This window comes from Schistocerca americana, chromosome 1, assembly GCF_021461395.2.
Source record: "Schistocerca americana isolate TAMUIC-IGC-003095 chromosome 1, iqSchAmer2.1, whole genome shotgun sequence".
Lineage (NCBI taxonomy): Eukaryota > Metazoa > Arthropoda > Insecta > Orthoptera > Acrididae > Schistocerca > Schistocerca americana.
The window spans coordinates 781,490,474-781,517,793 of record NC_060119.1 but is presented as its reverse complement, the minus strand read 5'-3'; the positions used below and the strand labels follow the sequence as shown (position 1 = coordinate 781,517,793).

The following is a 27,320-nucleotide window of genomic DNA, read 5'->3' as shown; positions in this document are numbered from 1 at the left end:
TCTGTAGTGCCACATCTCAAATGCCTCCATTCTCTTCTCTCCCAGAATTTCCTATATCAGGGCTGAGGCCTATGTTTGATACTAGTAGACTTCTTTTGGCCAGAAGTGCTCTCTTTACACGTGATAGTCTGCTCTCTTTATATGTGATAGTCTGCTTTTGATGTCTACCTTGCTCTGTCTGGCATGTTGTTTAAAAAATAATAAACTCCTTCACCCCATATACTTGGTCTCCAATACTGATGTTAAGTTTATCACTAATCTCATTTCTGTTACTTCTCACTGCTTTCATCTTTCTTTGGCTCACTCTCAACCATATTTTGTGCTCAGTAGTTTGTTTATTTTAACTCCCAAGACCAGTAATTCTTCACTTGCAGAGCAGACAGCAATGTCATCAGTGAATCTTTCAACCCTGAATATTAACCCAACTTCCAAACCTTCCTTTAGTTTCCTTCATTGCTTCTTTGATACATGGGCTGAACAGAAGAAGAGAGACTTCATTCTTGCTTTACACTCTTTTCTCTTGGTCTTCCATTCTTTGCATTTCCTCTTGGTTCCACACTTGTTGCTAGCCCTAATACCCCCACAGTGGATTGTTTGTATCAGTCATATTCAGGTGTATACGGTATCATGATCTGTACACTTTATACCACATTTCAGAAGGGACTTTTTGAATGTTAAATAATATTAGAGCAAATAAGCTCTCTCTGCTGTCCAAGATTTGTGACTGACACACTTTCAGATAGCACAGGCCTCGAGCAATCTTTGTCTTCCTTCACTCAAATGAGGTAACAAACACAGCTCACCCAATGTAATTGTCAAAAACCTCACTAAGTTATTCACAATTGTCAAAGCTAGTGTTGGTGAAATATAAGTGTCCCTTAAACATTGAAAATTAAACAATATGTTTCCTTCTAGTGAAAATTTGAAACCAAAAATACCATCCACCCCTCCAACTTCATCAGCTGCACCTTGTGTGTTCCTGTTGGAGTAGTAGCATCCACCAAGGCCATCCACGAACACACAGGTCAGAACTGGCTACCGTAATCATAGGTATCACGCTGTTCACAGTGATAGGAAAAACAGTGAATTTTAAAAGACAATTCATGAGGAGACACAAATCCCCTGTTTCAACCTTGCTATTATTAAGATGACTGATGTATCAGCATAATTTTAAATTTGTCTTCGAAGTAAAAAATGGACAGTTGTGCAGGAAAGACATGTCATCATCTGCCATATGGTGTCATCTCGATGCCAAGTAAGGAGGTGGCTCTCCCAGCTGTTGTCTGTTTTCCACACCTTGGAGAAACTACTTATAATTTGAATAGATCCCAGATTGGTCTCAAGAGGCTGAGTATACCCCATCCCAGTCCTCCCAATAAGAAATAATCCCTGGCAGTATCAGAAATTGAATCCAGGTTCTTCTTATATGGTACTCAGGTACACTGACAGTTCCACAATAGAGTCCGATCAGATTATGATATAGTGATTATTTTATTTTTAGACAAAAGTTTATAGTTTCAGCCCCAGAGGAAACTATAATAAGTTCATAGTGGTTGTGAAATGAAATATAAACAGTTGATTAAAACATGTTTTCTCAAAAATGGTATGTATATTCTTAACCTTATAAGCAACAGTTTCTTCCATTTGAGTAATTGACGAGAGATTAATCATGGTCAGGTTATTGATTTGACTACCCACAGCTTCTAGTTTGCTACTTCTAATCTCTTGTAAAATCACATGATCCTTTTACTCGACAATGTGCTGAAGCTCACATAACATCTATTTCTCCTTAGACATATTGGCTGCTTCGTCTGCTGCATTGTGTACTCCACTGGCAAAGCAAAATGTCATCTTGAGTTTATATCTGTTGTATTGTATCTGCCAAATTGTGAACAATTTTTTCACATTATGTAAATCTGCAGGATTACTCTCAGGATATGGGGAGAGCCAAAGCAGATAAGAAGTTTTCTACTAAAACGTTGTCTCGCCCATTCTGGTGCATTAATGACTGTGTATTTTTTTGACAGTTAGCTAGTTATTCAGAAAAGTAATACCTGAAGAGATAGTCAGGAAAAATTGTGGATTAGCTGAGGATATCAACCTGTTTACGCTAATTACTAAACAAAACAATAAAATTGTGCAACACCTGCCTGTCCGTGAGCAAGAGGAACAACACATTACAAATTTCAGTACACAAGTAGCTAGGAACAACTAAAATTTATTAAGTTTAATGAACATATTACAACAGCACAGTTCCTTGGGACACGAGTTGGCACTAACTCGTTCATGCTGAAAAGCCAATCACTAAGGGTATGCTAGAATGTTCTTACATAGACAACATATGTGAGGCTGTGGCTGGCAGTGTGCAGTAGGTGCATGAGGATAGGTGAAGTCCAAGAGGCCATGATCAGATGTACTAGTAGTGGGCTCAAGTATGGGCAAATTGCTTAAGGTTGGAGTTGGCAGTGCTCAATAATGGATGTAGGCCGAAGCCTCTGTGGTTGAAGTTGGCAGTCAGCAGTAGATGCTTAAGGATGGATGAAGTGTGCGAACACTTTGGCGAGATACTCCTCGCTGGCTCAGCGATGTGAACTCCCAAATGTTGAGCTGCTAGGAGCAGCGGGCATAATCCTGGAGTGTGAACTGGCTGCACAGTGGTTCGGCAGCAACCTAAATACCTGTCTGGCAGAACACCATTTGCAGCGATGCTTATGCCTCTGGTGGTAAGGCTGGCATAACAAAGTACTGTGGTCGCTGCTGGAGGTTTGGTTGGAAACAACCTGTTTATTTTAGTTGATGTAATATTGTTTTCATTTGGTCGCTGGAAGTAGCCACATTAGCGGGCTGGAGTTTTGGCAACCCACAGTACATGACTGTAGGACTGGTGGCTGAGTCACTGGAGGGTACAGCAGCACCCTTCAAGTTGAAGAAAAAGAATACCTAAAAACCTAGCCTGGAACAAAAGATTTCTTGTTCCCTAGTAAGTTTCAAATCACTCTGTGCCTCTGAAGTATTCACAGCAACAGTTTATTCAATTCCTTGATCATTATCTTGAGGTCTGATAGATACAGTTTCTACAAAACATTCCTTAGAAAAGATTTCAAAAGGCTTGGTTGTACAACAGTGATTTCTGAACACATGCCCATAATCTGAGGTTGAGAGCAGATTACATCGTAGTGATTATAGCAATGCTAGTACTTCCTAGCTTGGCTTGCCATGAAGAGGTACTGCTGTGTTTGGATCAGTGGTTCACCAGCCCAGGCCCACACACCTTGGGCTGGTCAATGAGCACCTTTTGACTGTCCAGCAACTTGAGATCACAGGCATCTGCAGAAGAGGGCAGATGGGAAGGGTGGGAGCACTTGCCACCCTGCACCCTGTCCTCCCAGAAACAGAAAATGGAGTAGAGTTTTTATTCATATACTGAGTAGATGAACATTAATTTTTTGGAATATAATAAGTCTTTAGTGTCACGTATAAAATTTAGTTCTTATAACATAACGTGCCTCAAAACTGATTAACTCTTATATTAAAAATGTCAATTTTAGTGAGTGCCATTCCCCAAATCAATTTTGCTGTCACATTGCTCGCTAGGTAATCAGTCTTGTCACTCCTGTGGTTTCTCTGTATGATGTGAGGCCCATGGGTAGCCAGTGTAGCTAAAATTGTGTAAAAGAACTCTGTTGGGTCATGACGGTAGTATAGACTAATAGTCTGCAGATTGTTCACTGGATATTAGAAACTCGTCATGGCAACAGCAACCTGATCTGCTGTGAAGACACTCAATTCCTCCAGTAGAAAAATAGTACAGGAAGTGATTTGATGAGTACAGTTAAATGGGTAGATAGTAAACCTCTACAGAGATTTCCAGTCCAATTTCAATTCTTTCTTTTGGTGTTTCATTAAATAACGGGCTCTTGCTTACAGCTATTTGAAGATTATGAGACTGTCAGTTGGGGGAGTAATTTGAATCATTGAAGGCTTGCCATGGTCTGACAATACTTTTCCTTGTTCCCTCTCAAGACTGGTCATTAGTGACAAGGATTCCTGGATAATGGAACTGCTACATCCCCTCCTCCTCAATTACAGCTGTTACATCTTGACAGTAGGTTCAGATGTGAATACAGCAAAGTGACATCAGAAATGTAGGTCTGCCAGTTTGTCCACTGGAATGACCAACAGGCTGGTTGGTTTGGAGGGGGCATGGAATGGGAACAACAGGTTCACTGGGAGTTGGTCACTGTCACATTGTAATAAGTTGAATTCGCCACATGCTGTACTGACATGGGTATGGGATCCATCAGCGAAACTGAAAATCATCAATCAACTTTTCGATAAGGAAAGTGCTACTAGACTGTCAAGAACTCCCATCACAATGGGTTATGCACATTAAAATTCCCCAGGAGGGAAGGTGATGGGAGTTACTGTACCAGGTTAAACACCTTAGGATACCATGTTTTGCTCTCTGGCGACAGGTAAATGTTCCAAAAAGTAACATCAAATGTCAATGGAATCTGTAAAGCCACTACATCGAACAGTGTTTGAAGGGGAACACTTTCCCAATAGAAATGGACAACTGGATGACTTCTCAGGGTTGGCAAGGTTCCAACAGTAACTGCAGTATAATTTAAGGTTAGAATAGTGATTATTACAAAGATGTGTTTGTTGCAGGCTGGTACACATCACAGGATAAAATTACAGCAGCTGTCATAATTCAAGAAGGTGGCAGTTACATCCATTACAATTCCACCGTTTAATCACTATGGTGTAATCTGGAAGGATGGAAGCTGCCATTACCACTACTGTTTTGGATTTCATCTTTTAAACTTTTTGAGAGTGCAAAGATTTGCCCACTTAAGACTGGGAACAGAAAAATGAGCAGTCCAATGGCATGCGGTTCATTACCAGTGTTGAGCTGCAAGTCCACACAGTTCTGAGAAAAGGGTTCCCCAGAGGAGGTATGTGTACTGAGATGCTGGGCAGACAAATACCTCTCCAGTCAAAAATGGTGGTTAGGGATCTCTCTTTCTGGCAAGAGAAAGGATTATAAAAGGGTTGACTCTGCATCAGATCAAGGGGGTTTCATTGCAGTGTGACAAGGGATTAAAGCCATCTGGAGGTGCGGAAGGGTTCTCCCACGGTTGTCAAGAAACTGGTCACCATAATAGCACTGTAAAGGCATTCCTATTTCTTTGCAACATCACAGCACTACAATCATAGGTCTTCAATTGTCCTTTGCTTCTTGTAAATGGGACACAGTGGTGAGCTATAGACATGCTGGTCCTGACAACTGATGCAAGTTATGGGACGGATATCAGTTGTTCACCGTATTGAGTACACAGACAGGTGAGTTCACTGGGACATCAATACGACATATGAATAAAATCTTCTCTGTTTTAAAGCTGGGTCATATCCAATAAAATTCTCGAGCTTTTGATGGCTAGCTCCGCCATCGTCGTCAGGAGTAAAACTAGTGACTGCTGTTTGGCACTATTTCCCACTTATATACCTATGGGCTTGGTCACTGGTACCACCCACAGAGGGCCAACATGACTCGTGCGCAAAAGGCGAGTTGGGCATCTCACAGCAGCTCCGGCCCACAGCAAGACCGAGTGATGGCAGGTGGCGCGAGGTGACTGCAACACATTTGAAACTGCTGCTCCTGCCAAGCGTTAAGCATCTGCTGTTGCTTCCTTTCGATATCCAAAGGCTGCTTCTATGCCTTAGTGTGTAGCCCTGGTCTCTGTTGAAATTGTTGCTGTTCATTCTAATCTCAGCTGCCTCTTTTATAACGGATTCCCAGTATGTTGACGCATGAGCCAACACCCTTGTGTTCTCAAACTGTATTTTCAATACAAGAGTCTTGGCTCATGTGTCAACACACTTGGACTCCATTATAAAAGAAGCAGCAGAGATTAGAAAGAACAGCAACAATTTCAACAGACCAGGACTACCTAATGCGTAGGGTGCAGAGGCGGACTTTCGACATCAAAAGGAAGCAATAGCGGATGCGTCATGCTTGTAGGGAGATGGGAGCATCAGATTCAAACGTGGCGTCGACCCCTTGCGCCACTTGACGTCACTCGGTCCAGCGGTGTGCCGTAGCTGCTGTGAGTTACCCAACTCGCCTTCCGTGCAGTGTCGTTTTGGCCCTCTCTGATTGGTGCCAGCGGCCTTAGGTATATAAGTGGAAAATAATGCCAGCCCCGGCAGCCAGTAGTTTTACTCCTGATGATGATGATGATGATGATGATGATGATGATGATGGCAGAGCTAGACATCGAAAGGTCGAGAATTTTATTGAAATTGAAATGGCTTAAAAAATGAGAAGGTTTTATCCAATCACACTGCCACACAAAAACTCCGAAGACACATGTTTGAAATGAAGGTCCTTAAAGCAGCATGTAGATGGTGGTATGTACAAGTGGAAGGCACAACAGCTTAAACTTGTATGGGATGTAAAAGGAACAGGAATATTGCCCAAAGGAGTGCATGAAAATAATGTCTGAGACTGAGCGGAGTCCACTGTCCTGATCAGCAAGGAGACCATCTGTGTCTTTTGCAACACACCACTTCTCCAAATGTATCTCTGGTGCATTCCATGCAAAATTGAGCTTTGGTAGCTAGAAAGAATGGACAAGTTTTAGGTCACTGGACAGATCTATTTCTCAATGCGTACTAAATCAGTACACCCAGTAAAGCCAAAAGTAATACAAAACTTGGCAACAGTAACACCGTATCAACATAGGATATTACATACAACTGGCCCTCCTGAAGTCACCACTTTCATTACTTGAAAGTTCTTAACAGGCAGCTGTATGCAATTTAATTAACAATTTTTGTCTTTGGGACAATATAGCATAAGAACTTATGATGAATATTTTGTGGATCAAATAGGAAACCACAAGCATCTTCAGTTCTCCTGCTGCAGAGACTGTTGCAATTTGTCTTATTATCCTTATAATTATAGGATAAGACTAGCAATCTGCTGATATCGCATATCAACAAACAAGAAATGTGGATACTCTTACAAAGGAGATAAATTCTAATTCAGTTCTCATAAATGGTTTAAGAAAGAGCACTTTAACATCAGCACTTAACAAATTAGAACCAAATTACAAACCTAAGACTGGTCGAATTGCATCTGGCTGTGTGAACAATACTTACGATCACTAATTACTACTGCACTGCTAGATAAAGAAAGTTTTAAAAACACGTAAGGTACAGGCCATTTATGTATTACGTACATTCAAAACATTAAACTGTAGATAGTAGCAAGCATATAAAAATGTATGCTGAAGTATCCCAAGAACTATTCAAACTCATCTTTGGTAGATACATGGGAAATACGGAAGCGTCCGATCCCACCCGTCTGCTCTGACCCATGACGTCACAAATATGGCGGAAACAAAAACAAACACACACACTTTCCACAAGAAGCCTAATGACACTAACGGGACAAGCGCGGGAAATGGGGTGTTTTGGGTTGGGGGGGGCAAACTAAATATAAACAAATTTAGACGCCTTGTGTAGCTACAACGTGTAAGTGAAGACAGCCATGCATGAATACCCACCCACCTCCCCAGGGGTCGTAACCCCTGCAACCCATAGAAGATAAAGATGCTTCAGTAGCTGATTAGTGTTTTTTGTCTTTAAAAAAAAAAAAAAAAAAATCTCACGGTATAGAACGAACAGATCAGAAAGATAAATATAATAAACTAAAACAGAAATTCGAGGAAACAGATAATTAAAATAAGTAATAAGTGTTTAAAAAAAAAAACCTCACGAGATAGAACGAACAGATCAGAAAAGTAAATAAAATAAGATAAAACAGAACTGGAGACAGCCACACTCAAACCAAACTCCGCGCCGTCATGACGTCACACACGACAACACCCTTACGTCACGGGTCAAAATCGACGCGTGGGATCGGACGCTTCTGTCGACCCGATACATGTTATATATGGCGCTACCTATTGTCAAAGCACTGAACAAAAGAAATGCAGAAAGCTTAGCATTAAAAGCAACACCAAGACAAGGTATGACAGTACAATAAAGGGTACTAAATTACACCACACTACTGATATTGTTATTATTATTGTTTTACCACTGATGACACCAATTGCATTTAAATATGCTTAAAGGTGGAATAAAACATTTGTATTTGTGCTTGATTTCTATAGTTCCCTAGAATAGTAAAGCAACACAGAAAAAATGATATACACACAGCAGGCATTCATTATAATGATAATTAGTCACAATGACTTTTTAAATGCTTAATTTGTCGGCACTTATGCAGTTTAGAGGGTACATGGGCTAATCACGAGAAAAGTACCTATTTTTGAAGGAAACGTGTATTTCTGAAGATATAAGCATATATATGCTCGGAATAAAAAAAAAAAAATTTATTTCAAAAATTGTGTGTTACAGTCATATCTGATGTGCCCGTCACCAAAAAAGTACTTATTTTCATATGGATGAAAAAAAGATGAATTAACTGACTCAAAATTTTTTTTATCAAAAATGATGTATTGCATATGTATGCAAAGAATTTATAAAACCATTTTTTTTACAAAAAGATGGAATTATTAACAAAATTTTCTCAAAAACCATATTTGTTTATTTGGCACAGATATACATTAAAGCTCGAATCACAGATTAGATAAAAACAGCTACATCAAGTTAATTTGTAGTATTAGGATAGATTTTTTTGAATATGCTCAATGAAATTGTGGAACGGATTTTCCCCAAAACGTTGATGCCGGAGAAATTCCGCCAGGTAGTTATTCAGTATAGCACGGTGAGTTCCAAAACGCCTTTTATTTTTTTTCCTTTAGCATTTTGCCAGACTGATTCCACGTGATTTGTGGTTGCGTTTATAAAGGGATCGACAAAATAAAGCGAATGATTAACAGTCAGATGATTGTAGTGCAAGTTACCTATGGTGGTGTAAGCTAGCCACAAATCAGAAACTACTGTGGTTCAAGGCAAAACATACTGTTGCAAAATTGGCAGCAAATGGGTTGCATCACGTTCTGGCACAGCAACCATAACGCTTTGCTTTGTCTCAATGTCATAGCCACCAAAGACCCATTGCTCCCGCACCGTATGACCTCGATGGTACTTTCTCCTGACGAAGCAGCTCTCGTTCATTTCAACAGTATGGCCAGGGCCGCCCAAAACTATTGGCAGATATCCCTACAAAATTGCCACCAATCGACCACAAGGTACTCACTGCCAATTTTGAGCTCCCTCATTAAAAACTTTTGCTTATTGAGTCCGAAAGCCCACAGCCGCAAAATTTTAGAAATGTCTAAATGACTGCCAGCAAAAAATGACGTTTTCTCCGGCTTCATTTTGTTGTATCCAACACAATTCCCATTTTCACACACCAGATCGTTCTTCAAAAGACCTTGTTGCCTAGCCCACTGCATAGAGCTTTGGGTGTTGTCCGTAACATGGTATAAATCTTCCATTACAAAGTCACTCAAATCTGGAATATTTCTCGGCATTTTGGCACACTCGGTAAAAAAAAAGTTTTGAAATTTCCAAAATACGTACCCTCAGATTTCTTTATAAAAATTATATGTGTTGTGCAGTCTAAATGACTACATGCATGCAAAATTTCAAGATGGGATCTCAATGGGTTCTTGTATAAAATAATATTTCACTACTGCAATACACACTAGTGAGGTGAAAAGCAGACTATTTCTAGGCTACAAATACTAAGGTAGGCCTATGTAATTCTAACAAACTTAAATTATTTTGTTAGCCTTTTTATGCAACATTACCCTCTTATTGTTTGTTAATTCATTAAATGATATAGTGTTGTTTTAATTTCATGTTCATGATTCTTTTAACTACGCATCAGAAGGAAGTTAAAATTTTGAATAAAGCCACTCACCTTCATCCTTAGTTGTAAATCTTTTGCTTGGTTTTCCAGTGTTATTTGTAATCATTTACAACAAGTTCCTTATATTAGAAATTGGCATATAAGTAATTTCACTTGGGAAAAAGATTAACTTGTAGATATCTGCATGGATAGAACTGTATTTCTAATACCAATTGGTATTTACAAAGTTAATACACATGGTATCTATACAACTTAGTGTTTAGTGAGGGTAGGTGTAACATAATTTAAACGTGCTTCTTTTATGATCTTTTAAGATATTTTTCCAAAGCAAGAGAAGACAATTTCATTTCTTTAGCACTTAAAGTGTAGGTTCTTCCCATAGCTGTTGTTGGATTCGCTGTTTGTAAAAGAGTATTTCCTGGGACATCTAATATATCTCTTGGTTGTGGATAGCAAAAAGACTGGGCTGGACCCTTTGGGTGTAAAAAATTTATTCGGTACATATCATTGTATTTTTCTTCATAGCATCCTAGCCACCATCAGTAATATTTTCCACATGTGAGGGTGATATTTGGTTCAGTGTTGTCACATATACAAGCGATTCATCAAGACTAAAATGATAAAGCTTGACAGTAATTTGACTCTCTGTGCAGGGTTTATATGAATAAAACTTTTGTGTTCCCACAATCGCTTTTGAGTCACTGAACCGAGAAAGTAAGTATTCTTTGGTCAGTTCATAGTCCTCTGTTGTGCAATGTTCAAAGTCAAAGTTTATTATGTTTTCCATGGCAAATACATGAAGTGATTTGGGTGTTAAGATTTGTTGGTCACATGGGTTTTGTAAGCTGGCATTAGCAGCTAGCCGCTTAACAGTTCCGCCAAGGCCATCGCATGCACTCTTGCCACTCTGCCTCAACTCCAAAATCAGTTTTATGCAAACTCATATTAAGGAAGTTTTTCTTATTTTTATATTGTGCAGCGCTGCCATCAGAAAAGTAAGTAATCTTTTTAAGTGCAGAAGGCAAGTTTTGATTTATGATTTCTAGCAGTTTTTTCTGAAATACTTAGAAAGCGACTGCATTATGTTTTAGGCAATCTGATATGAAGACATACTGCAGATATTTTAGTTTTCCCTCCCATTTATAATATATGATGAAAGGATGCAGTGTAGCTTCCCCATTACATCAAGGTGGCCATAAGTGGGGTAGTGGCCAAAACTAGAGCCTTGACCCTATATGAAAATCTCACGTTTTTTTATAATAAAAAGTGAATGTCATACAAAATTGTAAGAGTCTTAAGTTATTATTTTTTTAAATATTTTATTCTCTCATTAAAATATCATTTAATGAATTAACAAACAATAAGAAGGTAATGTTGCATAAAAAGGCTGTTGTTGTTGTGGTCTTCAGTTCTGAGACTAGTTTGATGCAGCTCTCCATGCTAATCTATCCTGTGCAAGCTCCTTCACCTCCCAGTACCTACTGCAACCTACATCCTTCTGAATCTGCTTAGTGTATTCATCTCTTGGTCTCTCTCTACAATTTGTACCCTCCACGCTGCCCTCAAATGCTAAATTTGTGATCCCATGATGCCTCAGGACATGTCCTACCAACCAATCCCTCCTTCTAGTCAAGTTGTGCCACAAACTTCTCTTCTCCCCAATCCTATTCAATACCTTCTCATAAGTTACGTGATCTACCCATCTAATCTTCAACATTCTTCTGCAGCACCACGTTTCGAAAGCTTCTATTCTCTTCTTGTCCAAACGATTTATCATCCATGTTTCACTTCCATACATGGCTACACTTTAAACAAATACTTTCAGAAACGACTTCCTGACACTTAAATCTATACTCGATGTTAACAAATTTCTCTTCTTCAGAAACGCTTTCCTTGCAATTGAGATCCCATCTTGAAATTTTGCATGCATGCAGTCAGTCAGACTGGACAACACACAATTTTTATAAAGAAATCCGAGGGTATGTATTTTGGAAATTTCAAAAATCGTTTTTCTGGAATAGTTTAAAATTTTCAAATTTAGGTAGCATAGTCACTTTACATATCAAATTGAAGGGAATTTATAGAGGAAAACAACGGTGCAAGTTTGAGCTCTTTAGGTTGTGTAGTTTTTGAGCTACAGCATTTTAAAACAATCATCGATTGATCAAGAACGGAGGTTTTTTTTTTTTTTTTTATTTTATTTTTAAACCCTTGACACTCAAAAACCAAAGGTCAGAAAAATTTGAGATCTCAACTTTAAACTAGTGTTAGTGGGTACATTACCTGAAAAAAGAATTCATCCAAATCTGAGATATCAAGGTTCAGACTGTTAGTTGATTTGAGATGGAATGACCCTGTGAAAAAATATATTAAGGTGTCTGCAGCATATTGGCAGAACAACATGAATAAGTTGGTGGAAGCAGGTAGTTTTTATTTTTTTTCATCCATATGAAAATAAGTACTTTTTTGGCATTCCGTGCATATATGTGCTTATATCTTCAGAAATACGCGTTTCCTTCAAAATTAGGTACTTTTCTTGTAATCAGCGCATGTACCCCAAAAACCGCGTAAGTACCAATTTGGCTTGCATAATGACTATACAAACATAGTATGTCTTAAATATGGTGTTCACAGGTAACACTAGAGATGCGCAGACAAAGACTGCGCGCACTGTTGATGGATTGTACATTAAAAAATACAGCGGAACTGTATACATTACCACACAAATGTTTTGTAAAGTACGATACACAAACGCTTAAGAAAGATTTAAAATATTAAGTATATGTTTTTACACGTACGTTACCAAATATATGGCCATTTACTACAAATTAAGCGGTAATATAAAACTATCTGTGATTCCACATTACATTTAATAATGGAGCAACTGAAATAACCTACTGTAACGGCATGATAAGGTGTTTTGTCCCACTCCCTACATAGTGAATTGCATGCCTTCAGCGTACAAGAATACGAAATGTTTCAATATGCGCAACCGTCACACAATTACCACATAAAACACATCAAAAGGCAAAATTCGTGAGTTAGCCTAGCTCCACATTACTAGTAACTAAAATGTAATGTTACTATTGAAGAAGTCATCTGAAACAGAGCTGTCAATAGTGCTGTGAGCTTTTATTCTATATTCGGGAACTTCATCTTGTTTAATAAACTTTATGCAATATTATACGAGGAAAATTCGGCCGAAAAGCACTATGCATGTTGAGTAATATGAGTCAAACAATACATCCACCTGTCCAGGTTTGGTTATGTAATTTATTTACCAGTCGAACTTTCCAATCTGATCTTCATAAATACATGAAGAAGGTCCAAACACAGCAGTCACAACCAAGCAGAACAAAATTTTACAAGGACTTGAGCATATATAACTTGATGTCATTCCAAAAACCATGTTCACACTTAACACTCTCCCAAGATACATACACGATACACACATGCAAACATGAAACAACACTGCTACAACCCGGCCTGCAAAGATGTAAATAATGTAAAGATCAAAGATTAAACTACATAACATGTGCATTATGTAGTTGAAGATTCAAAGATAATAAGATGACAATCAAATATATAACGAGGAAGAGACGTATTTGTTGTATGTAGTTTTATTTGCACTTCGATCATAGTTTGCAACCATATTAGACATGGCAGCTATATAACGATTTGAACAAAAGATAATTTCCAAGAATGATTGCGTATCGAAGTCGCGGGGCCCAAATGATACATATCGAAGGAGCGATCCTAAATCGATCATGCGGCTGTGGTGACGGGCGCTATGATCAATTATTTGTGATCGTCATTTTTATCTGTTTTTCGTCGTTCCCTCAGTTGCTCTAAATTACATACCTCCGCGAATTATTCGTGAGTTGCAAGGGAAACCCAGACGATTTATGTCGGTAGTGAGTGGGATGTCTGGTGTCCTTGACATTTCTTCGCACATGGGAAAATCTAATTCCATGCTTATCCAGCGTAGAAAATTATTTGACTTTTTGTCGCAAATATGTAGTAGTTAGTTAATTAGTTAGTTGGTTGCGTGTTCCGTTGATCAAACGCACGGCACGGTAGCAGTTATGATGTGAAATGTGTCAGGTGCACAAGAAATGCACATATGAAACAATAATACAGTGTTAAAGATTAATATTTCTATTATTTACCCCATTCCCTTAAATGGCACAAAATGCATATACTGTACTTATAGACTTAGTTAGTCCTATTCAAGAATTCATCTATGGAATATAAGGAGTTGTCAAGGAGATATGACTTCAATTTATTTTTGAAGCTGTTACTGCTGTATGACTGACATTTTATTTCATCTGGGGATTTGTCGAAAATTTTTATAGCAGCATATTTTACCCCTTTCTGTGCCAAAGATAGGTTAAGTAAAGAATAGTGTAAGTCTTTCTTTTTTCTGGTATTATAATCAAGAATGTCACTTGTTTTTAAACTGGTCCATGTTGATGAGAACAAATTTCATTAGTGAGTAAATGTACTGTGAGGCTGTTTTAAGAATTCTGGATGTTTTAAAAAGATGCCTACAAGATGTGCGACTATTGACCCCACACATTATACTAACTACTTTCTTTTGAGCAATGAATACTTTTTGTCTAAATGTTGAGTTACCCCAAAATATTATTCCATATGACATCAGAGAGTGAAAGTATGCAAAGTATGTTAGCTTACTAATTTCTCTATCCTCAAAATTGGCAATTATTCTGATTGCAAAAGTTACTGGACCCAGTCGCTTCAGAAGATCCAAGATATGAATTTTCCAATTAAATTTCTCATGTATATGTACACCCAAAACTAGTATGTTCTACCCTGTCTACTTACTTCTGCTGATGTAATACATTTATTGAAGGAACTGTACTTTTTGCAGCAGAAAATCGGATGTACTGTGTTTTTTCAACGTTTAGAGCAAGCTCATTTGCAGAAAACCAATTAATGACATTTCCAAAGACCTTATTTGTATCATTTTCAATTGGAGTTTCTTTTAGAGGATTAATAATGATGCTTGTATCATCAGCATACAGTGTCAGTTCAGCTTCCTGTTTCAGATAGGAAGGGAGGTCGTTCACGTATATCAAGAACAGAAGGGGATCTATGACTAAACCCTGTGGAACAACTAATGTAATTTCACCCCAGTTAGATGAAGTGGCAAACTTATTTAAGTCACTTGACCCATATAAGGAAACTTTTTGCTTCCTGTTCTGTAGGTATGACTTAAACCAGTCATATGCTATTTCATTTATACCACAGAACTTTAATTTCTGTAACATAATGTCATTGTTCACACAGTCAAATGCTTTGGACAAGTCACAGAAAATTCCTATTGGTGATATTTTACTACTTAAAACTCTATTATGTGCACAGTGAAATTGTGTATTCCTGTCTCAGTAGAACAGCATTTTTGAAATCCGAACTGTGATTTACTAAGTATCCCATTACTGTTGAGATGGCTATTCACTTTTGAGTACATTTTTGAAAATGCTGTATGCAAGGATACTGGCCGATAATTATTGACATCTGTGGTGTCCCTCTTTTTCTAGAGAGGCCAGAAAATGGCATATTTTAACCTGTCTTGGAAAATACCTGGAGTTAGTGATGCATTACAGATGGCTCTGAGCACTATGGGACTTAACTGCTGAGGTCATCAGTCCCCTAGAACTTAGAACTACTTAAACCTAGCTAACCTAAGGACATCATACACATCCACGCCCGAGGCAGGATTCGAACCTGCGACCGTAGCAGTCGCGTGGCTCCAGACTGTAGCACCTAGAACCACTCGGCCACTCCGGCCGGCAGTGATGCATTACATGTGTGACTCAGAACATCACCTGTAATTGCTCTACATTGTTTTAATATCTTACTAGATATGTCATCTACTACAACATAACAGTTATTTTTCAAAGAGTTAATAATTTTACTTATTTCACAAGAGGTTGTTAGGTGATCCTTAATCTGACTAATTTTTTTCAAAAACAGACTCTTCCACACACTGAATGGCTTTTTCTTTTGAACGGTTCTCACCAATTGTTTTCTCCTACACATTAAATCCATTAGCTACTTGTGTACTGTTGGTTGGAATGGTCTCTTTCTCTTTAATAGTAATACTACCTACTCCAGTGGTTACTTTTCCTGTCTCCCTTCTAACAATGTTCCATATTTATTTTATTTTATCGCCAGAGTTGCTAATTTCTTCTCTAACATACATATTTCTTGACTTTCTTACGACTTTTCTCAGTATGTTACAGTAATTTTTATTTTTTTTATAGTGCAAAACTACTTCTGGATCTTTACTCGTTCTTGCTGTCTCATACAGTTTTTTTCTGAAGACACTTAAATACCTGTAGTAATCCAAGGTTTCCTTGAAAAGTGTATGGTGTTACATTTAGTAATTTTCTTTGGGAAACGATGTTCAAAAAGGGATATAAATTTATCACGAAATCTGTTGCACTTATCATTAGCATTTGGCTCATTATATACATCTCCCCAATTAACATTTCTTAAGCTTTCTCTGAAGTGCTCTATAGATACTGGGTTGAGCGACCTCACACTTTTACTTAATGGTTTCCAAACTGTACACCCTGTTAGGTTTTGTAAGTCAATCAGTTGTGCATCATAGTGTGACAATCCATTTACTACAGGGAAAGGATGTGTTTGTTTTACATCATCTTTCTGTACAAATACATTATCTATTAGCATTATACTGTCTTGAGCTATATGTGTACAGAATTTGATCACTGATTATAAGTTATATGTTGTTAATAACGCTTCTAGTTCAGTTTTCCTATCAGAATTACTTAGAAAGTTTACGATGTAATCACCACAGATTAATAACTTCTTCTTTTTGTCTGACATACAGCATAATAGGGAGTCAAACATTTTTATGAACAGCTCCCAGTCTCCTAATGGGGACCTGTACACTGTTGCTAATATCAATACTACATTATCTAGCATCACATGCCCAAACTTCAATGTGCTGATCAATGCAAAATTTGCTTTTTTCTACAGTTTTGCATATATACCCTTGTTTTATGAAAATGGAAACTCCTCCTTTATCCTTTCTGGATCAACAAGTGTAAGATGCTAAATTATACCCACTTATACTGACACTATCCATGATCACAGTTACATGGTGTTCAGACAGACAGAGTATATCAATCTCATTCTTATTTTTGAGATCATCTAAACACACTATTAGCTCATCTACTTTATTTTTTATTCCCCTGATATTTTGATGATGTAAGTTGATACCGCCCTTAGCTTTACCCCTCTCTACTGTACATGTTGTTGTTGTTGTTGTGGTCTTCAGTCCTGAGACTGGTTTGATGAAGCTCTCCATGGTACTCCATCCTCTGCAAGCTTCTTCATCTCCCAGTACCTACTGCAACCTACATCCTTCTGAATCTGCTTTGTGCATTCATCTCTTGGTCTCCTTCTACGATTTTGACCCTCCACACTGCCCTCCAATACTAAACTGGTGATCCCTTGATGCCTCAGAACATGTCCTATCAACTGCTCCCTTCTTCTAGTCAAATTGTGCCGCAAACTTCTCTTCTTCCCTATTCTATTCAATACCTCCTCATTAGTTATGTGATATGCCCATCTAATCTTCAGCATTCTTCTGTAGCACCACATTTCGAAAGCTTCTATTCTGTTCTTGTCTAAACTATTTATTGTACACGTTTCACTTCCATACAGGGCTACACTCCATACAAATACTTTCAGAAACGGATTCCTAACACTTACATCTATACTCGATGTTGACAAATTTCTCTTCTTTAGAAACGCTTTCCTTGCCATAGCCAGTCTACATTTTATATCCTCTCTACTTCGATCATCATCAGTTATTTTGCTCCCCAAATACTGAAACTCCTTTACTACTTTAAGCATCTCATCTCCTAATCTAATTCCCTCAGCATCACCCGGTTTAATTCGACTACATTCCATTATCCTCGTTTTGCATTTGTTGGTGTTCATGTTATATCCTCCTTTCAAGACACTGTCCATTCCGTTCAACTGCTCTTCCAAGTCCTTTGCTGTCTCTGACAGAATTACAATGTCATCAGCGAACCTCAAAGTTTTTATTTCTTCTCCATGGATTTTAATTCCCACTCCGAATTTTTCTTTTGTTTCCTTTACTGCCTGCTCAATATACATATTGAATAACACATGGGATAGGCTACAGCCCTGTCTCACTCCCTTCCCAACCACTGCTCCCTTTCATGCCCCTCGGCTCTTATAACTGCCATCTGGTTTCTGTACAAATTGTAAATAGCCTTTCGCTCCCTGTATTTTACCCCTGCCACCTACAGAATTTGAAAGAGAGTATTCCAGTCAACATTGTCAAAAGTTTTCTCTAAGTCTACAAATGCTAGGAACGTAGGTTTGCCTTTCCTTAATCTATATTGTAAGATAAGTCATAGGGTCAGCATTGCCTCACGTGTTCCAACATGTCTATGGATCCAAACTGATCTTCCCCGGCTTCTAACAGTTTTTCCATTCATCTTTAAAGAATTCATGTTAGTATTTTGGAGCCGTGGCTTATTAAACCGATACTTCGGTAATTTTCTCATCTGTCAACACTTGCTTTCTTTGGGATTGGAATTATTACATTCTTCTTGAAGTCTGAGGGTATTTCACCCATCTCATACATCTTGCTCACTAGATGGTAGAGTTCTGTTAGGCCTGGCTCGAAGTATCTTTTGTTCTATTTATCTTGATTGTCATCTGTCTGGACTTTGGCTTTAACCTAAAACACCTCTCTTTGTGGACCCATTAATCAAGGGGAGCACCCCTTGTGTGACTCTGGCCCACTATACAGGTTCTGCCAATAGAGAAGCTAACTTATTTTTCCCCACCCTATTCAGGTGCAGGCCATGTGTAGTGAATCCCCACCTACCAATAGCATTTGATGGAACAACACTTGTGTGCGATTTTGCCAGTGTCTGGAGCATCAGCTCAGTGTTAACATGCCTTACAGCAGTGTTTACCCAGGGCTGATTGTGGCGCTGAAAAACCTCCACAAACCCCACATTTGTGTGCTCAGTTTCTGCTCCTATTTTATCCAGGTCACTCCTAATATTGTACCTTGGATTCATAGCCAAGCTGCTCCCTGCTCCCCCAACTGTAATTACCTTATCTTCCTTCTCAAAGTCCCTGCATAACTGACCCAAGTTTTCTGTCACCTGGCTAAGGCTAGCACTTGGTTTCACAAAAATTCTGACCTGGTACCCTGCACCTAATTTCTCCTGAAGCTGCTGGCCCACACCCCTCCCATGACTGCTGCCTATAAGCAGATTTTTTCTTTTACTATTCTGGTTTGATCCCAACCTGTCTTTTTTCTTTAAGCTAATATTCTACTTCAATGTACTTTCAACTACATCTGGATGAAGCTCTTCCTCCCCTTCAGATAGCAAACCAAACTGGTTTTCTAATTGATTTCTGGAGTTTTTTCAAGCATTTCCCTCTTCCAACTGTAGCTTGCTACATTTTCCCAGTTCCCAGTCTCTTTTTCCTCCCTTAACCTACATAATTCCAAGTTCGCATTTTCTAATTCAGCCTTGAGGGCACAAAAGTTTGCCTCCTGTTCAGCGATTTTTCTGTCCTTTCTACATAACCTACACTGCCACGGAAGAGCCTCATTTTCTAGCCTCGTTTCCTCACCGCTACATTCGCCCCAATGAAACCATAGCTTACAGTCCACACAGAACACCTCCTCTTTCAAATTTCTATGGAAAGCACCATATTTGTCAAACATGGTTTGACAGACAAACTTAACACAAAAGCAGAGAATAAGCTGGCACAAGGCCACAGTCGTTTCATAACCTGTAGCCTACTAACCTGTAAATAAACACTAATTCAAACAAACTTTTAGACTTACTTCCGAAAGCTTTAACTGCCTAAACTCTGTATGACCAACACGAATTAATTTGACTTTGAAGCGATAACTCTTGTCAAAAACGAAAATCTACGCTCGCTCGAAATTTACGCCCAGAAAAACGTAAACAAAACCAGCGACTGCCGGCCTTTTACGAAATACTTCCTCTTCTATCTAAATATGGTCAGAAATACACTCCTGGAAATTGAAATAAGAACACCGTGAATACATTGTCCCAGGAAGGGGAAACTTTATTGACACATTCCTGGGGTCAGATACATCACATGATCACACTGACAGAACCACAGGCACATAGACACAGGCAACAGAGCATGCACAATGTCGGCACTAGTACAGTGTATATCCACCTTTCGCAGCAATGCAGGCTGCTATTCTCCCATGGAGACGATCGTAGAGATGCTGGATGTAGTCCTGTGGAACGGCTTGCCATGCCATTTCCACCTGGCGCCTCAGTTGAACCAGCGTTCGTGCTGGACGTGCAGACCGCGTGAGACGACGCTTCATCCAGTCCCAAACATGCTCAATGGGGGACAGATCCGGAGATCTTGCTGGCCAGGGTAGTTGACTTACACCTTCTAGAGCACGTTGGGTGGCACGGGATACATGCGGACGTGCATTGTCCTGTTGGAACAGCAAGTTCCCTTGCCGGTCTAGGAATGGTAGAACGATGGGTTCGATGACGGTTTGGATGTACCGTGCACTATTCAGTGTCCCCTCGACGATCACCAGTGGTGTACGGCCAGTGCAGGAGATCGCTCCCCACACCATGATGCCGGGTGTTGGCCCTGTGTGCCTCGGTCGTATGCAGTCCTGATTGTGGCGCTCACCTGCACGGCGCCAAACACGCATACGACCATCATTGGCACCAAGGCAGAAGCGACTCTCATCGCTGAAGACGACACGTCTCCATTCGTCCCTCCATTCACGCCTGTCGCGACACCACTGGAGGCGGGCTGCACGATGTTGGGGCGTGAGCGGAAGACGGCCTAACGGTGTGCGGGACCGTAGCCCAGCTTCATGGAGACGGTTGCGAATGGTCCTCGCCGATACCCCAGGAGCAACAGTGTCCTTAATTTGCTGGGAAGTGGCAGTGCGGTCCCCTACGGCACTGCGTAGGATCCTACGGTCTTGGCGTGCATCCGTGCGTCGCTGCGGTCCGGTCCCAGGTCGACGGGCACGTGCACCTTCCGCCGACCACTGGCGACAATATCGATGTACTGTGGAGACCTCACGCCCCACGTGTTGAGCAATTCGACGGTACGTCCACCCGGCCTCCCGCATGCCCACTATACGCCCTTGCTCAAAGTCCGTCAACTGCACATACGGTTCACGTCCACGCTGTCGCGGCATGCTACCAGTGTTAAAGACTGCGATGGAGCTCCGTATGCCACGGCAAACTGGCTGACACTGACGGCGGCGGTGCACAAATGCTGCGCAGCTAGCGCCATTCGACGGCCAACACCGCGGTTCCTGGTGTGTCCGCTGTGCCGTGCGTGTGATCATTGCTTGTACAGCCCTCTCGCAGTGTCCGGAGCAAGTATGGTGGGTCTGACACACCGGTGTCAATGTGTTCTTTTTTCCATTTCCAGGAGTGTATATTATCCCTTAGCTCATCTTTGTGTGTGTGTATTGTATAGATAGTCGTAGTTGTAGTATAGACACTCTCGTAATTTTCATGTGTCTGTTTATTCGATAGGCTTTAAAAACGTTAGTGCAGGCTGCAGCTTGTCAGGTTTGTTTGTTTTGTGCACTGCAACACTTTCACCTGTGGCTGTATGGCGTGCACGCTCTTGTGGTTTGTTGACTAGCTTGCTCCCCAATGCACATTCACTGAGGCGCTCTGACACCACCTGCATCATGGCGAGTTTTGTATTGCATTGCATGCTACCATGTGTTCCACAAGTTTATTTATTCTTCGTTGATCCATTATGGATCGTGGAACGACGGCTGGAATGAACTTCTTGATGCAATAATTTACCAACAGCCATATGATTTGTAGAAGTATATTTTATTTTATGAACTTCTATGTGCTACTAGTTTCGGCATTACATTGCACTCGTCATAGTCGTAAAATCGCTATACATGGAAGGAGCCATATAACTGGATCTGTGAATCAATCATCCTGCAACAACTCTTGACCAACCAGCTAACAAGAGCTGTTGCAGGACGATTGATTCACGGATCTAGTTATATGGCTCCTTCTGTGTATAGCTATTTTACGACTATGATGAGTGGGGCCTGAAGATGGCATAATGTAATGCTGAAACTGGTAGAAGTTCATAAAATAAAATAAACTTCTACAAATCATATGACTGTTGGCAAATTATTGCATCAAGAAGTTCATTTATTTGTTTACAACTGGGCTACGTGCAATGTGAAGTGTTGTATTTAGGGTATCGTCATCTCTAGACACATAAAAGTAAAATTCTTCCTTGTTACAACAACTCATCAGTTACACATTTGACAATACAAAACAGAGAAAATACAAACAAAAATTTTCTATAGTAATGTAAATTCTGGAATGTAACTTTCCAGTGGCCTAAATCTAATATTATAATACATATATACAACTTAGAGGGTATACAGCCCTTCTTCAATATATAAATGTTCTCAAGTCTTTGTGTGGGTATAGTCCTTTGTCTTTACCCATGTTTGCGTGTACCAATCTGTATGCTCCCAGGTAGAAGATTTTAGTAATTATTTATGGTCTGATATATAATAGTTGCCACTTATTGTTCAGTTTTCCAATTTTTGTAGGTCTAGGATGTGTTCTAAGTAAAACCTTTTGTCCTATACAAAACTGTGTTGTACATTTCAGCTTTCTGTCACAAATTCCTTTCCTGCATTTAGATCAAGTTTCAAGGTTGAATACTGCTTGTCATATTTTATTGTCTAATGATAATTCCTATATCGGTGCCTTGGGCAAAGGTTTCTCCCACTCATCTACATGTTCACAATTGAACATCAGCTCATTTGGTGTAAAACCAGTTGATTTATGGGGAAGATTGTTAACAACTTGTAAGAAGAAAGTGACATATTCAATCCATGTGGTATGTTTACGAGGTATGTAGGTTCTTATAAAAGTGTTGAATTCCCTAAACACCCTTTCTAGGAAGGATGCTTTAGGATGCAGTTTGGATACTAAAATATATTTGATTTGGTTAGAATCTACAAACTCTTTCTATTTACATCCAACAAAATATGATGTATTATCTGTTAACATGACTTCTGGTTTTCCTACTCTTGCAAAATAATCCTCTTTGATTCATCTTATAATTGAACTGGCAGTAGTGTTTTGTATGGCATACAATTTGTGTATTTGGTGAAAATATCATACAGACATACTATGTACTTTACGCCATCCTTACTGTGGAACAGGGTCCAGTCACATCCAAAGATACCTTTTCTAGAGGCTTTTGAGCCACAATGGGATGTACTTCAATCTGTTTGGAGATGTTAGAATCTTTTGCTTTCTGGCTGACAATACACTTTCTTAATACTGTAGCACTCTTCATGTAAGGTTGGGGAAATAACAATATTTTGACAGTGCACTTTGCAGTGCCATAATGGCTGCAAGTATTGTGTGTACAATATGAACTCATCCACATATTCCTCTGGCAAACACACGCACCATTGTTCTTATTCGGAATGGAGCAGAACACCTTTGTGAATCGTGGAAAACCTTTTTAACTTTTCATGACCGTTTTGCATAAGTTTCACTCTTACCTTACTCCAGCACGTGTCTTCCTGCTGTAATTGCTCCATGTGTTTATACACGTGGACATAGTATGGTGAGAGTGTTTAGCCTTCCATAAACATATCTGTTATTTCACCTTCCTGCTATAAAAGATCGTAAATTCCCCTAAGCCTTGTGGTAATCGAGAAAGAGCATCAGCTTATATGTTCTGGTTTCCATTTATGTACACTATTTCAAAATAGAATTCTTGAAGGTACGTACACCACCTGGCTATCCGTTGGTGTAGCAATTTACAAGTTGACAAAAACGATAGGGAATGATGGTGACAATATACTTTCGTGTGTTTACCTGAAAGGAAATATTTAAACTTTTTAAAGGGCCAAATTACAGCCAAACCCTCCAACTTCGTAACTCAATATGAACGTTCAGCTTCAGCTTCAGCGGCTGGAGAAGGTAATTACTTTAGGGATCAGTTTTCCCTCTTCTTCTAGCATTTGAGAAAGGCATGCACGTAAACCTTGAGAAGACGTGTAGGTGCATAAGCAAAAATCCTTCTTCATGTCTGGTTGAGATAAAATGTTAGTATTTAATACGGCTTGCTTGATGTTCTAGAAATCGGTTTGACATTGATTGTCCCATAACCAAGGTCTGTTTTTCCAGAGAAGATTTATTAAAGAATCACTGTTCATAATTTGGGGATGAATTTCCTGAAAACTGAGACTATGCCTATAACTGCTTCTTGTTTTGAGAAACAGGACAGTTCCTAATGGTACCAAGGATCTGGCAGTATGCCTTCCAAAGAGATTATGTGTCCAAGAAATTTTACCTTTTCTCATCCAAAATTAGATTGCTTGAGATTTGCTGTTACTCCATGTTCGGAAAAGCACTTCAATACTTGTTAAATTAATCTTAAGTGTTCTACCCAAGCGGGTGTGGTGACTAAAAGGGTGTCCACATATATTGTTATCTTACTCAAAAGTTTGGGTCCTAGCACTTTGTCCAGAGCAGAGATAGATACACCTGCATTTACATTCAATCCCAATGGTAATATTTAAAATTCTGAGTTCCTGCCATCACATACAAAGGTGGTATACTCCCGCCTTTTTCATGTAGTTTTATTTGCCAATAAGAGAGATGGAGGTCGATTATACTAAGAAATTTATCTTTAGGGAATTTCATAAACTGTTCCACTAAATTGTCTGGATGTGTTCATACTGCTACAATAACCTTATTAATGTTACATGCGTCGAGAACCAAGCACACCTTTCCATCTGACTTACTCTTGGCTGAAATAGGACTACAATGTGAGGAAAATGATGATTGTGTTATGCTTCATTCAAGCATCCTGTTAATCTCTTTTCTTACTGCTTCCCCCTTTGTCCATATTATAGGGTATGAAGTAGAACAAAAAATATCTTGAGGATATACTTCCATTTTGCACACTAAACCCTTAATGTTACCTGTCTTTCTCAAATACATGTCTATTATCAAGCATCTGTTCCCTAAGTTCCATTTGCTGTTTCTGGTACAAGCACTTTGATTCATTTACCTTCGTGTTTATTGTGTCAGCGTTTACCTCTTCTGCTGCCGACTGTTCGTTGTTGTATGTGTTGATAAACATGACTGGGATTTTCCAATTGAAGCCTAAAGTCGTGAGTAACTTCAGTTTTGCGTCTATCAGTACTTCCCCCGATTAGGTCTATTGCAAGTAATTGGTTATTTATTGGCCATTGCCTATATCAATTTGTACTTGTTATATCTTAAATCTATCCAAACCGATTAAACAGTCAACTATTAATTTCTCTACCATGAAAAAATTGCATCATGCAGAAAATTGTCTTAATTGGATGGTAATTAAAGGTTGTGTTTTAACTCCTATCGATTTCTGACCAGTCGCCGTTTGTACTTTCCAATTTTGCGCTGTCAGTGTGGGATATACCCACGTTTCTGCAGTTCTCGAAATAATCCCTATGAAATCAAATTCGTCATAGCACCTGTGTCAAGCACAATAGGTATATCAAGGTCAAATATTTTGGCTTTAATAGTAGCTTGTACCTTGCCCTCTATCAAGTTTTGCTGTGTATCCTTATTACTTTGATACACATCATCTTTCATATCACTACCTTCATCGTATCTGATGAAGCAACTATCGATCAAGCTCATATCTCCACTCTCCTCCCAGGTCACAGAACAGGGGCCTACCCAGACCGGTTCAAGTTTACCGGTCTTGCGGTGGCATCAGTCTCTGGGCTAGGCATAACTTCTACTATATGGACTGTTGGTGTTTGATTATGCCAGTTAGTATCATGTGAGGCTCTCGACTCAAATTCTCTTTGCCTTTGCTTGTTATTTGGCATACATGCATTACTTCGCTGGTTGAATTCCGCTGTCTGTGGATTATTCAGCTGTCTGGTATTGTTTTGTGTTTGCCAAGAGATCGGCCGATTATTGCCAGTAGCTTGGGTCTGTACATGTTGTACAGGCTGACTATAGGTTACTTGCCTCTTGTAGTTGCTTTTGCTAAATTTTTGTCCATTTATTTTGTATCTGACCTTGACTTAACCACTTTTGCCATTGCCAATTTGATTACCATTACCATTACCGTAGGTCTGTGTGGGGTAAGGTTGCTGTCCATGTTGTACTACGAATCCATGGTTCATTCATTGGTCTGTAAATCCCTGTGGTAGTATCTGCATATTAACAGGCTTGGGTTGTGCTGGTCTCTCTTCGTATATCAAATCTATTGGGTCCAGCGCGGATAGAAAGTATTCATTGTCATATTCCAGAATTGTAATGAGTTTTTCCCTAATGTGGACAGGTAGACAGCTCTTTAAAATTTTCACCATGTCTTCTTGAGATACTGGGTTGGTCTGGTATCTGGTTTTATTCAAATATTTTCCAAAATAGCCCCTTAAACTTCCATGTCTGCCATTGAATGTAGCTGGGTTGAATATTTCATGTATGAGCCTCTCTTGTACGGCTACAAACCAATATTTATCCAAAAGAGCTCTCTTAAACTGTTCATAGCAGTGGCAATGTTCCGCCATGTCTGTAGCTCATAGCAAAACGTCACCCTGTATGTATCCACCAAGAAATCTAATTTTCTGTGCTTCTGTCCGAGGTAAAACATTTCGAAATGCTTTGATAAAGACCACTGGGTTAGTTCTTTTCCCTTCAGAGGTAAATACCGGAAATTGTTGACGCCTAAGTAATCCTTCATCCGCAAGTAATGTTGACAAAGCCCCGCACTGTCAGTGACAGGCGTGTTTATGTCCATTTGTGGTGTAGCTCATGGCAACTGCACTTGCTCGACAGGTACAGCTGCCTGCAAGTGTTGTTGCATTCTGCAACATTCTCTATTTTCCTTTGACGGGCTAGCCGTGTATTGTGGGTAACCAGTGAAAGTATCTAACTTCTCTAAAAGCATGGGTTTGTTTACTGTCAAGCGATGTATTGGAATGTCAGTAATTTAGCAACACTGCCTTGCAACCTTCCCTTTGCTTCCTTTAAACCCGAATCTATTTTAGCTAAATATTGACTTTCTTTTTCTTTTAGAGGTTCTTCTACAGTATCTACACTAATCTTGCATTCTGAAGCTATCTTTTCGGCAAAGATACTGCCCTTATCCAGCATCCTGGCTTCAGCTTTTTCAGTTATTCACTTTACATCTGCACATATCTTATCTCTCTGTTTTTTTGGCAAATTTTGACTCTAAACTTAAGTGGTCCACTCTTAGACTTAACTTTTGTACTTCTGTAGTTTAGTTTTTGCGCACGTCTTGCAGCTCACTGACTCCGTCTGTCACATTTTTAACTGACACATCCATTTGGGATTGCGTCTCCTGAATTTGAGAA

At 39.4% G+C, this 27,320-nt stretch overlaps 1 protein-coding gene across 2 annotated transcripts in view; it reads right to left on the bottom strand.

Moving 5' to 3' along the window:
* Positions 1-13,290, bottom strand: part of LOC124612282 (ER membrane protein complex subunit 1) — a 141,323-nt gene extending 128,033 nt beyond the window's left edge. For both annotated transcript variants that reach the window (XM_047140391.1, XM_047140399.1), the window contains exon 1: positions 13,135-13,290. In XM_047140391.1, the coding sequence (XP_046996347.1) occupies positions 13,135-13,262 (128 nt within the window). In that variant the 5' untranslated portion in view covers positions 13,263-13,290. The remainder of the gene's footprint in view (positions 1-13,134) is intronic.
* Positions 13,291-27,320: the final 14,030 nt, after the last annotated feature.